Source organism: Rosa chinensis, chromosome 5 (genome assembly GCF_002994745.2).
Source record: "Rosa chinensis cultivar Old Blush chromosome 5, RchiOBHm-V2, whole genome shotgun sequence".
NCBI lineage: Eukaryota > Viridiplantae > Streptophyta > Magnoliopsida > Rosales > Rosaceae > Rosa > Rosa chinensis.
In genome coordinates, this window is record NC_037092.1 from 26,085,261 (window position 1) to 26,098,064 (window position 12,804).

At 38.2% G+C, this 12,804-nt stretch overlaps 1 protein-coding gene across 8 annotated transcripts; it reads right to left on the minus strand.

The window, feature by feature from the left end:
• Window positions 1-4,778: 4,778 nt before the first annotated feature.
• Window positions 4,779-12,604, minus strand: LOC121049075 (DNA repair protein REV1-like). Of its 8 annotated transcripts, none has more exons than XR_005799267.1 (11): window positions 12,370-12,604; window positions 10,061-12,268; window positions 8,596-9,248; window positions 7,501-7,584; window positions 6,991-7,117; window positions 6,846-6,885; window positions 6,130-6,747; window positions 5,930-6,018; window positions 5,402-5,552; window positions 5,127-5,231; window positions 4,779-4,970 (listed from the first exon to the last, which is right to left on the minus strand). XR_005799267.1 is itself a non-coding variant. In XM_040505549.1 (11 exons), the coding sequence occupies exons 6-11, from the start codon at window positions 6,604-6,606 to the stop codon at window positions 4,966-4,968; spliced, it is 438 nt and encodes a 145-aa protein (XP_040361483.1). In that variant the 5' UTR covers window positions 6,607-6,747; window positions 6,846-6,885; window positions 6,991-7,117; window positions 7,501-7,584; window positions 8,596-9,248; window positions 10,061-12,604; the 3' UTR covers window positions 4,779-4,965. The 8 variants fall into 8 exon arrangements, 2 of the variants coding, with proteins under 2 accessions (XP_040361483.1, XP_040361482.1); XR_005799266.1 differs by having other exon boundaries at window positions 8,619-8,661; window positions 8,805-9,248; window positions 10,061-12,604; XR_005799268.1 differs by having other exon boundaries at window positions 6,120-6,209; window positions 6,599-6,747; window positions 10,061-12,604.
• Window positions 12,605-12,804: the final 200 nt, after the last annotated feature.

The window sequence follows — 12,804 nt, forward strand, 5'->3', positions numbered from 1 at the left end:
TTGAACGTGTCCATGTGGACGAAGGGGTCGGTCTTACCGCTATAATGTGACATTTTTGGGGTCTTTGCAAACGCTGGCCTGACGGCTTGCAAAATTGTAGCGGTGAATGGGCCTGGCCTGGATGCGAAGAGTGGGTTTGGGGCTGGCGCCGGGGTGCCTGCCTCCGCCAGGATTAGTCTCCGCTCTAACTGCTGCATCCTCTCCAAAATTTGGGTGGTTGCGTCGCCAGCGGGGCCCGCTTGGGCGTTCCGCGGAGCGAACCCCCGCCCGGGAATGGGTAGATTACCCTCAGTCCTTGTTCTTGTCCTCGAGTGGTGGGTGCGCAGCGATGACTCCGCCTCCTGCTCTAGCAGTTGTGGGATAGGGGGTGGTCCCATTCCTGCCAGCTCAGGTGGGTTTAGTGGTACTTGCATTTGCACGATGGGTCCCATACCAGCGGTAGGCCGGCTGTGCCTGGTGCTGTGTGACTGCTCACTTCGTGCGGGGTTGGCGTTTGCGTCCAGTGTTCGCCTTAGCTCGTCGAAACGTGTCATCAGCGTGGCCACTTGGTTTTGGGCCTCCGCCTTCTCCTTGCGTTCCTGCTCGCGCTCTCTGTTTGCTTTGTGGAGGTCCGCCAGCGCCAGCTCATACAAGGCGGTGAGGTCCTGACCTGGGGGACGGCTGCTGCTTGGATTTGTTTCGCCGCCTGGGTTGACCGGGGTGTTGAATAGTGCGCGGTTGATGCTTACCGCTGGGCGGGCGGGTTGGGGAACGGCGGACTGGTCTGCCTGTTCCCCAATATTTCCCCCGCTACCGTTAGTCATGGTAATTGTGATGGGATGACCTTCTGTTCAAGGATTCCCACAGACGGCGCCAATGTTAATGTTTAAAAGTCTAGCGGTAGCTGGACCTTAGTTAACGCTGATCCGGCGGGCGGATCGATACCTTTGTTGTGAGTGGTTCCCGTTACCTGTCAAATAAAATACAATGGGCGTCAGAGGGAGACCGCGCCGGGCGGTCTTCAACTCTCCGATGCCTAAGTTAGTCAATGTATTTATGTTGACAAAGTAACAGTAGGTAAGTATTGAATGTGTCATAAATGAGGAGAGAGGAGAGGACCTTTTATAGGTGAGGAAGAGGATGATCTTCTCCTTGTTTTCGATGTGGGACTGATGTGCTTCAGTTCCCAGTTTCAGTAGCTTCTGATGCTACCTTGACACGGCGCGTGGCGGTGCGTCGGCGGTGCTTTGGGGTTGATCCGGGGCTCAGGCGGTAACCTGGCTAGCTGTCTTTACGCCAGTCACTCATGAGGTGGGCGTTGGTACCCCTGGCGGTACCCTGAGCGTGGCTCATTATAGCTAATTATGCTTGCAAATGCACATGTATGTACAGAAATCGACTCCAGCTATCTGTGAGTACCCTTTTGCTACCAATCTTGCTTTGTTTCTTTGTACAGAACCATCAACATTTAGCTTGGTTTTGTAAATCCACTTTAAACCAATAACATCTTTGTTATCTGGTTTATCAACCAACTCCCATGTATTGTTCTTTACAATCACATCTATCTCCTCTTTCATCGCAGTTCTCCATTCATCTTCTTTCACAGCTTCTTCAAAAGTTTCAGGTTCGAACAAGCATGCATTGTAGCTTTCATACACATCATTCAAGCTTCTTAACCTGATCGGTGTTGAGCTTGGAGTTGATTGTGCATTTGAAGGTGCTGGTGAGGGTTGTTGAGGACTGTGAGCCGGCGACTGTTGCAGTGGATCAAGTTCCAATTGTTTTGTAACCTCTTGTTCATTTTGAACAACATTATCTTGCACATCTTGTTACAGGACTGAACCTTGATTCCAATCCCAAGATGATTTCTCACTGAAGAGAACATCTTTGCAGATAATCATTTTTTCTTTTTCAAATTGTAGAGCCTATATAGCCCTTTGGATGTGAACTGTATCCCATGAACACAGACTTTTCACTTGATTCATCAAGGTTCCTTCTCAGCTCATTTGGAATATGTGCATAGCAGATTGAACCAAACACCCTCAAGTGGTTAACGCTTGGTTTTCTTCTACTCTAGGCTTCAATTGCTGTCATTCCTTACACAGCTGTTATTGGATGCATGTCCATCAAATACACTGTTGTGTTGACAGCTTCTGCCAAAAATTCTTGAGGCATCTTCTTGTCATGCAGCATTGACTTTGCCATTTTCACGATTGTTCGGTTTTTCCTTTTAGCTACCCCATTTTGTTGCGGTGTATAGCTTATTATGAGTTGTCTTTCCAACAGTGTTCTAAAAAACGGGCTAGGCGGCTGACTAGGCCTCGCCTAGGCGCTGGGCGTCGGCATCCCGTTCTGATTTTGGCCTGGGTGAAGTGATTAGGTGTCGGGCCTCCAGGCGGCCGCCTAGGCGGGTTAGGTGGAGAGTAGGCAGCCTAGGCGGATCTGTTAGGCGCTGGGCGTTGAATATATATATATATTTTTCCTTTTGATTCTGGTCAGGGATCAAAAGGACGATGAAGAAGATTCAAAAATCAAAACCATTTAGAAACTACTCTTTGAACTAAACCCAGTCTTCGATTAAGCCCTTGATTCAAAATTGGCAACCCAGCGCCGGCGACTTGACTGGACAGTAGTGGTTCCGGCGATGACTAGAAATTAAAGAGGGAGGAAGGGAGAGAAAGAGGGAGGATGGGAGAGAAAGAGAGGGGGGGGGGGGGGGGAGGGTTAATTTGGTTCTGGTGCGAGTGAGGCTGCTCAGATGTGGGACTGTAAGCTGGAGATGCAGTGAGGCGAAGGAAGAGAAGAGAGAGAGAAATTGGAACCCAGCAAAGGAGGTTTCATTTGCAAATATTATAAAAGGATATACATGCAGCTTGCAGACGTGTAGCAATCAACACCCACTAAAATAGTGTAGTCATACAACACACCAACTAGAATAGTATACTGATATGACAAACTCAATCTAAATAAAAGGATATATGTCCTATAACAAACGTGTAATTGCTAAATTCTTAATTTTATTCTATATTGTGACTATTTTTAAATTTATAATTAATTGTTAGACTTTAGATATTTTTATTTATATAATTATATATCATAAAAATAATTAAAATAATTAAAAAAATAAAAACCTCCTAGTCCCCGCCTAGGCCCCTAGGCGCTAGTCCTTGAGGCACCGCCCGACTAGCGCCTAGCGTTTTTTAGAACCTTGCTTTCCAAACCATTGTCTGCACAGAAATTTCTAAACTCATTTGATGTATATTCGTCTCCTCTGTCTGATCTTAGCACTTTGATCTTGAGATTAGATTGTCTCTCAACCATTGCTTGAAACTTCTTGAATACTAAGAACACATCAGACTTCTGCCTTAGGAAATAAACCAAAGAGTTATTCTTGAATAATCATCAATGAACGTCAGAAAGTATTTGTTTCCAGCTTCTGTTGTGGTCTTCATTGGACCACACACATCAGAATGAACTAACTCAAGTGGAATTTTCGCTCTCCATGCTTTCCCTTTTGGAAATGAGATAATGTTCTGTTTTCCCAGTGCACATCCTTCACACACATCAGTAAGTTCTTTGATTTTTGGCAATCCCTGCACCATTTCATTTTGATGCAGTTGCTTGAGACTTTGAAAATTCAAATGTCCAAGTCTTCGATGCCAGAGCCAAGGATCATCCTGTAGCTCCATTTTTCTTGCACTCTCTGTTGCATACTTGAGAGTCAAAGGAAAACTTATGTTCCTCTTCATCTCAACTTCTACCATCAGTTTCTTGATGCTCCTTCTCTCGAACATCTTGCAAGTGTTGTCATCAAAGTGTAGGTGATATGAGTGCTCAATGAGTTGACCAACACTTAGCAAATTTGAATCAAGATCTGGAACTAACATAACATCTCTGATGAACATTTTTCTATTTATGGTTTCCACCGTAATACTTCTTTTGCCTTTTGTGTCAACCAACATTCCATTTCCCATCTTCACTTTAGTGATACTGTTGTAATCAATATCATACAGAAGATTAGCATTCGCAGTCATATGATTACTGCAAGCACTATCAACAAGCCACACATTCTCACTCACTTGTGTAGTTGCACCACTACAATAACTTGATTTAAGGACACCTAAACCGTGTCCTTAAATATATATAAGGACACTTACAAAAAGAGTCCTCTATTCGGGTGTCATTGTAAGTCTCAAACAAGGACACCGAAAATGTGTCCTCTTATCTATACGAGGACACAGTTTATGTGTCCTAATAGCTGTGTACATGGTGTCCTTAAATGTATAAGAGGACACCTAAATTGCATCTTTATATTATCAAATAAGTGTCCTCTTTTCTATATGAAGACACACAAATTGTGTCCTAAAAACTCTGAAAATGGAGTCCTTAAATTCCTAAGAGGACATAGAAAATAAACTCTCATATGTGTCATCTTTTCTATTCTAGGACACTCAAATTGTGTCCTCAAATATTTGAAAATGAAGTCCTTAAATCAATAAGAGGATACAAAAAATACATTCCCATATGTCCTCTTTTTTGTACTAGGACACATAGGAATGCATTTTGTCTCCTATTTTTCTGTACATTCCCATCAAATTTGCATACGTATGAGACATCAACAAGTCTTTATAATATGAGAACTGATATAGAAAACATCAAATAACAAGTAGTCCACAAACACCATAAGTCCATCTCATTAAAAGAGAATAATGAACCAAAATGTCCTACTCTCTACTGTTTTGACCAATTTAATTCAAAGTTGCTACTACACTAAGTAGGCTTCAAATATCTATAACTAATTTGATTCATACCAGAGGTACGTAAGAAATCTGCACATACATATGTTGTGCCTCATGGAGCTCCATTCCAGGGAAAGAGACGTGCGTGCAGATTGTGATTCTTGTTCTTCCTTCTTCCTTCTTCCTTTTCCTCCTCACATCATGGTGCCATTACTTTAGAATGCCAGCCATATTATCTTCTAGTATCTTACCCTTGAATTGTGAACCCATTTGTGTGTACATATAAAGAAGAAGTCAGATATCAACCAAATTTGATCCTCAAATTTCATTTGATGAAAATCAAAAGTTTTTCTGGTCAGAGCAATATGTATATATAGTTATGACGATATCAATTCAGATATACTTCACCTGTGTTACAAGTGCATACGGAGGAAGAGTAATGTAGCTGCAGAGGACTTAGGTGGTCACCCTGAGAAATTAAAAGGGCTTTAGTGTCACTAATGTGAACAAGGCCTGCACATTCAGAGAGCATGGAAGGTTCAAATAAATAAAAATTCAAGAAACTAGATCTAGCTGCAATATACAGCAAACTTGGAAACAGTAGAGCTGGCACAAGAAAGCATATTACACAAAGCCTATAGGTATAGAACTTGCAGTAAAAGCAAAAATAAAGAGATTCAAACCTTTTATCATCAGATTCATCAATAAAGACACCTTAGGAATCGCACGCAACTGTCCATAAATCAAAATATTTCGCTTCTTCAATTTCTCCTCTAAAATGCGTCCTATTCCTGGAAGCGTCTTGATGGGAAGTTCATATAAATAATCATGCACCTAATATAAAAACCATAAAATTTAAGTAAGCCAGACTGCACATAATATTCATGATGACAAGCATAACAATTGCAAGTATTAAGAATGCTTGTAAGTGTTGAGAAATAGGTTACTGCCTAATTCAACAACATGCATATTAACAAAAACACAACTGAAGAAATAAGTATTGAGAAGATAAATAAAATAGGTTTCCAAAAGCTTACTTTTACTTTTCTTCAGTGCTTATGTAGAATGTCATAGAACTATCAGCTACTTGCACAACAGATCATATGTCTCATAGATATCCACTAAACTTGCTAAAGTGAGGATATAAGAAACAAAGAAGATAACTAGCAGCAATTTAAGGCATAAGACATTGCTATCTTCCGATAACCTACCTCCTCATACGCTTCAAAATCATAAGGAAAAATGACAAGTTGTGGACAAAGAGCCTTAGCATCTCTGACAAACATCGCAGCCCTCACTCCTAAAAATACACATTAAAAAGACTTTTAACCACACAGAACATACCCAGTGGAAACAAAAGAATGATCGATAGAAAAAAAAACTGCAACGAAAAATTGATACCAAAACAGACCATAATCTCGAGCAGAGTAGTTTGCAGAGGAAACTTCAGCAGTGTCCTTTGGATTATCAGAATGATGTACAGCAGCAAGCCTATCCTTAAGTTCAGGGTGTTACCCGATGACCACGAACACAACAAAAAAAAAAAAAAAAAAAAAAAAAGTCCTACAGCATATTTAGGAACAAAATTAGGAAGTAAAAGTTGCGTCTGTCCTGGTATACCTAAGAAAACTGGGCAAATCATAATCTTATACATGAATTATATCCAATTGCAGAAACAATTTAGGTGACTTCCACATGTGGTACCATGCTCTATGATAAGTTGATAACACATGTCAAAAAGAGAATTAAAACTTACAGGGGTAAACCCTTTGGAACAAAGAGAATGATCTGAACACACCCAAATTGAATTGCAAGTTCTCTAACATCCAATCCACTCCAATAATAAACAAAATACTTGGGGAAAAAGAAGAGGAACAAACCTCAGCATCTTACGAGCATCTTATGATAATCATTGTGCTTGGGAGGAAGAAGCTCCTGATATAAGTTTTCGATACTCTTACGCTAAGAGAACTCTTGTAACAATGATCACAGTGTGCACGTGGTAGCACAATTTTACTCCAAATTGGGCCTAAGAAAAACCACAAGAAGGATGCTTTGTCATAAGCTATACAAAATTTTAAATATTGAACTTCACCAAAATCTGGAGGACGGGAAAGAAAAACTTACTGGAACCCAAACGAAGAAGGCAACCTCAAATGCATGCATTCTACAAGGTCCAAAATAGTAATGTTAGTAATGTATTCAAATTTGGTTCCTAGGACCAGAACGACCTAGAAAAGAAAAGTTAATGACTATATGGAAACATAGGTACCAGAAAAATTTCAATCTATTTCTCTCTACTCATTGACATAGCAACTTTGAGACGGTAATTGCATCATATGGGTATCTAGAAGTAGGAGAAAGAACCCACATAATTGCATTATGCTGTCCAAAAATTTCTGCAGACACAAGAGGCATATTACTTACATGTGAGTCGCATTGGGGGGTAAGACATATGGAATTTCACCACCAATGCTATTGGAAGTAATATGCCTTAAAGAAGAAAGAGGAAGAGATTTAGCAACATGTATGCTTACACAACTATAGTAAGCTGTAAAAACACTTACAGTTGCTTCAAACTGTAGAGATAATACATGTTTCTGTTCCAGCAATTCCATATAATTAATGATTCAGATAATGCTACTTAATTTTCATGACATGCATACACACACCAATAAAAAATAAAAGAAACAAACAAACAATTTGCTAGATATAACATCAACAGTAAGCTAGATCGAAGGAATTAATAACAGGTAAATCCATCAATTGAAGTATTACTAACCTTATTTATAATTGAGCTGCTTGAAGTTTCAAGAATATCTTGAGCTGTCCATTCATTGAATTCCGGCAAGCTTACGACTGAGTTCTTGTAGATATGAAAAAGAAACAAGAAAATTTCTATCATTACTAACTTTTTTATGAAATCATCCAAGCAGGAAGCATCAAAAGTAATCTAATTAAATTTGAAATAACAAACAGAGAAAGACCCATAAGGGCTTCAATTAATGCATTGGTACCAATGACTAAAATATCGAGTATCGAGGAAATATCGATGGTTCGGAAAATGGAAATTTCGATGGAAATATCGAGAAAGTTTTGATATCTATAAATTTTCGAAAAAAATGATGGAAATTTGGGAGAATATCATTGAAATTTTAAGTGAAACTTTGTGAACTACTTATTTGATAAATTATTTATTATTTTGGGAAGAAAGAAAAAAAAAACAGTGACCAAACTTCATTTCATAGTGAATTATAGTAATTTATAATAAATGTTTGAAGTTGCCCGTATAATATTTGGTACTTTTAGAATATATAATTCTAATTAGAAATTTTATAAAGTTGTAAAGCTATTCAATCAATAAATACAAATTAATTAATATTTCTACAACATGGCAAAAGTATTTAGGAATGTTAGATTCAAAAAAATAAAAATCTATAATTGCTAAAACTATATCTTAGAAGTTAGAGGTTTAAATTAATTGTCTAAAGAAATGAGTAAATTTATTCTATTAAAACGATTATTAATAATTAAAAAAAAAGCATAGAAGACCTAAAATGAATCCCAGTCGAGTTGGCTGGGGTGCTTTTTGACTTGATACTGGAGGAGATAGGTTTGAATCCCAACTTTGTCAAGTTTTTCCTTGTATTTTGTTTGAGGAATTCCCTAAAATTTCGGATATATCGCATATTTTCGAAAATATCGCGATATATCGCGAAATTTCGAAAATATCGCACGAAATATTGATGGAAGTCATCCAAAATATTGAAGCCTCCAAAAAACGATAATTTCGGCGAAATTTTCGATTTTTTAGTCATTGATTGGTACACACTAAGGAGAAGGGGAAAAACAGAGAGAGAGAGAGACAGAGAGAGACAGAGAGAGAGAGAGGGGTGGAACCAGACTTCAGGGCTTTAATCTAATCATCTGCTACTATCATTTTCTGCAAGCACATATGTAAACAAAACATGAAAATGCTTTCAACATTCATCCTTAGTTCAGCTATTATAAAACAGTACATAATCAAATAAAGAAGTTAATTTGCATAAGAAGCTTATCTTTTAGCTCAAATAAAGAAGATAGTACCTCAAGATAGTTGTCATTATCAATCTTCTTAAGACAAATGATAAGCACCTTGACAGCTTTATTGAAATTTTTAGGTCCTTGAGGCATTCATCAATTAACATAGAAAATTTTACTTTCATGTACATTTAAGCATTAATAGGCCAAAAAAGTTTATGATAATCATAAAACCATGCAACAAACTACTTGTGAAGATTATCATAGCTTGCGACATAGCTTCTAGTGTTTGTTCTGCTTTGTTAACATTGCTTGCGACATGAGTAAATTGACCCATCTCTATGCTGACCAGAATGGAACACATGCACCTATGAACAGTATGCTTTGATGTAGTACAATAATCAAGAGTACAAACATAGCTCTTAAAAGCATCCCCAAGTTGCCATGAGAATAATGGAAATCTCCAAAATCATTGTAGCCCATTCTTATGCTTTCTTTGATCAGATTTGTCTGCAGAAAAGCATTAGAAGACAGAGTGAGACATTATAGAAAGAGCTAACGGGAATTGCACAAATAAGTTCAAAATATAAAGCTGCATTTGGCAACTTCCCTGGAGTTGATTTTTTCAGCTTGTTTGACGACACCAAAGAACAGTGAAAGATACTTCAATTGAACAAAAATCATGAATCCATGATCCAGGATGCATGTTCTAGCATAAAAGCAAAGTCTACCACCTCCTTATCAACCATAAAATAAAGAAAAGAATTCATTCGAACCCTTTTATATCTTTCCACTCTCATCCACCAAAATATGTGCAAATAAGCTAAAATCGAGGACTGCTGACCAACATTGCCTTTAAGACAAACAATAGCATATAACTCTCTTGTACCTAATTAGAATAGCTTATTAATAACCATAGTTGTAGATAATGGATAACCCAAAAACAAAAAATTCTAGCAAACACATTCCCTTAAAGACAAACAATGGACCTGATTAGAATAGCTCATTCATAACCATAGTTGTAGATACAGCATAACCCTAAAACAAAAAATTCTAGCAAGCACATTTCAGTAAATTCTTCTCTCATACAAACCTCGATCTCTCTGCACTGTCCACACAGACATAGGATGAGAAACCAAGAACACCATAAGCAATACAAATATAATTAGGCCATGCATCACAATCAACCCAGCAAAAGCCAGAACCCAAAGCAATAAAAAAAAAAGTAAACATAACCAGAGGCAGAACCGACAAACACAACAATTATACCCCAAATTTGAGGTGACGGTTGTCAAGAGTCAAGACCAGAAGAAGTTACATACAGTATTCATCCGAATGAGCGATAGTTGTGGAAGGGAACATGTTGCTACTGCTCCTTCGATCAAGTGCCTTCGCATGCTGCTCAGACGAGCCTCACACAAGTGACCTGGCCATTGAATCTGAATCATCGGGTTCGACAAGAGAGGAGATTTAAATTGAGATTACCCAAAAATAATAATCCCCGAATCGAAGTCAACCCAAGGGCCATGAAGTTCTTCGAAGTTCAATTTGGTGGGTGACATCAAGATCGGAGAGAAAGAGCAAGAGGGGCTGTGGAGAAAACGAGGGTTTGAGGGAAAACAGATTTAGCAAAAGAATGTAGAGGCAGATCGAGAAGGTGAGAGAATCACCCATCCGTGGTGAGTGAATTTGTTTCATTCGACGAGGAAGTGATGCAGATGAGAGAGAGTGAGACAGCGGTCCACTAAGACGTGTGTATGAGATGATCAGGTAATTGCCTAAAAAGCAGAAGAAGAAAAAACACACAAAACAAAAACAGCTACTTATCATGTAGCAAATTCAGTTGATCAATAATGCCAGAAACCAATGCATCACTGAAGGAAGAATTCTTGGTTGCCATTTATTTTACATGATTATTGAAACTATAGAAGAGAAAATTACATGCTTCACTTAGTTCTTGACCTATTGAAAGGACTTTGTATCCAACAAAGCAATATTCTGTTATGCAGTAGTTGCTGTGCACATCTTTGTGAACACTAAGATCAACAACCCTCTAATAGTACATAGATATCTTTTAGCCTTAGTCTTAAATGGCTATCCCATAATAGTGAGCCATTCACAGATATAAATTTGAATCCTGAGTCCGGTTTTTGGTCATATTCTCTTCTCCAACTTCAAGCCCCTCTGGAGTTTGGAGTTTCTATCCAAATGGAAGAAAAAGCTTTAAGGTAGGAAACTGCATGCAATTCATGAGGTCTTCCTCACTAACTTATAAGGTAGTGTTTTGTTTGCGTTATACCACTTACTGGAAATGAAGGCAAACTGAAACCCTGTAAATGCCCAAAGCATGCATGCTCTGGTTTTGTCATCTACTTCATTAGCATCTGTATTAGCTAGCTAGTGATTTTCATGATGAACTCACCAAAAGATAAATAGCCTTTGCAAATTTCATGCTCAATTAAACAAACCAGATTAAAGCTACGTTATTTCATGCTTCTGGCATTTCAGTTTTGGAATACAGATGGTGTGCATGCAAATATAATAGAACCAAACTTTGTGGTTAGCATCTTCAGTGCGAAATTAACGAATCCAAACTTGGATTAATTAGATACGGACAATGGAAACGTCTAGATGAATTTTGTATGAAAGCCAGGTAGGTGAAATAATTCAATTTTGGAAGCTAGGCTAAGCTAAGCATATAGGGATGTAGGAGGGTTGTAAAAAGTGATTACTTAGATGAATAGATAGAAAGATACATGCAGCTATATGTTTAGGGATATATATATATATGTCTTGGTTTTCAAGTCCATGGTCAATTTAGAGTGGGGCCCTGTAATCCTAATATAAATCCTACTACAATAGGGTTGATCTGTCATTGCCAGATTGACTCATATACATATATATATTGACAACAGTTGTCAGAAGCAAATCCATAAACCAAACATGGAAGAAACAACTACTAATGCTTAACAAACAGATCCAGATCCAGAATAAAAGAACATGAAGAATACTCTAAGAAACTAAGGACAAATTGCACAAAACCATATGCAACCAAAAACAAACAAAAGAAAAACCAGACTGAATGTCAAAAAACAAATTCATTTGAACTCAGAAGGAAAAGCAATGTTGGTAACCTAACAGTCTAGTTGATTATTGATATGCACAGAAATTCAACACCCTTAAATGACATTAGGAAATATCTCAAAATTTCAGCAGCAAAACGGACTGACCTTGCCGCAGAACTTCCTAACTTTCTAGTCGACCTTATTCTCCTCACACTATGCAATTCCTCTAAATCAAATATATACAAATCCAAGTCTCAAATATCTTCAAATAAGCAAACCTAGAAAAAATAAAAAAATCACACCCAAAATTGGTTAGCAACCAATTCGATTGAAAACTACAAACCAAAATTCATCAACAAAAATCACAAATTGAGAAATCCCCTCTCCCTTTATCAAAAACCATAACCCGCCGATCACAAAACTCTTTGCACCAAAAGCAAGCAATCCAAAAGATGTAACAAAAAACTGCATCAAAAGCCAATCACAACATCCAAATTAGAGAAGATAGCTAGTGAGCAGAAAAGAATGAACCAAATCCAAACTCACAGAACAAGTAACCCACTCACTCAATCGTGGTCATACAACTACAAAATAAAAAGATTCGCAAGTGAGTATTGGGAGGCCAACAGCGTGGAAAAAGATCGGGCGCTAGACGGCGATAACTTGATAAACCTAGGGGCATAAGGAGGAAGAGAGAAACCAACAAAAGAGAGAAGAAACCAGCGCAAGTCTACGGCTGTAGAAGAAACAAGAAACCGATAGAAACATATGGTACACCGGTAAGAATGAGCAAACGGGGATTCACCCGCCCCCGCCTTCGCCTCCGCATTTGTCATTTTCCTTATACGAACTTTTTTGTTTTTCTATTTTGAAATTTTCTATTTTCTATCTTTTTAGATTTTTTTTCCAATCCTTTTTGACAAAAAAATAATATACAAATCACAATTATATAACGATTCAAAGGTCGGATCCTCATGGATCACCTAGGGGATCATCTTTAC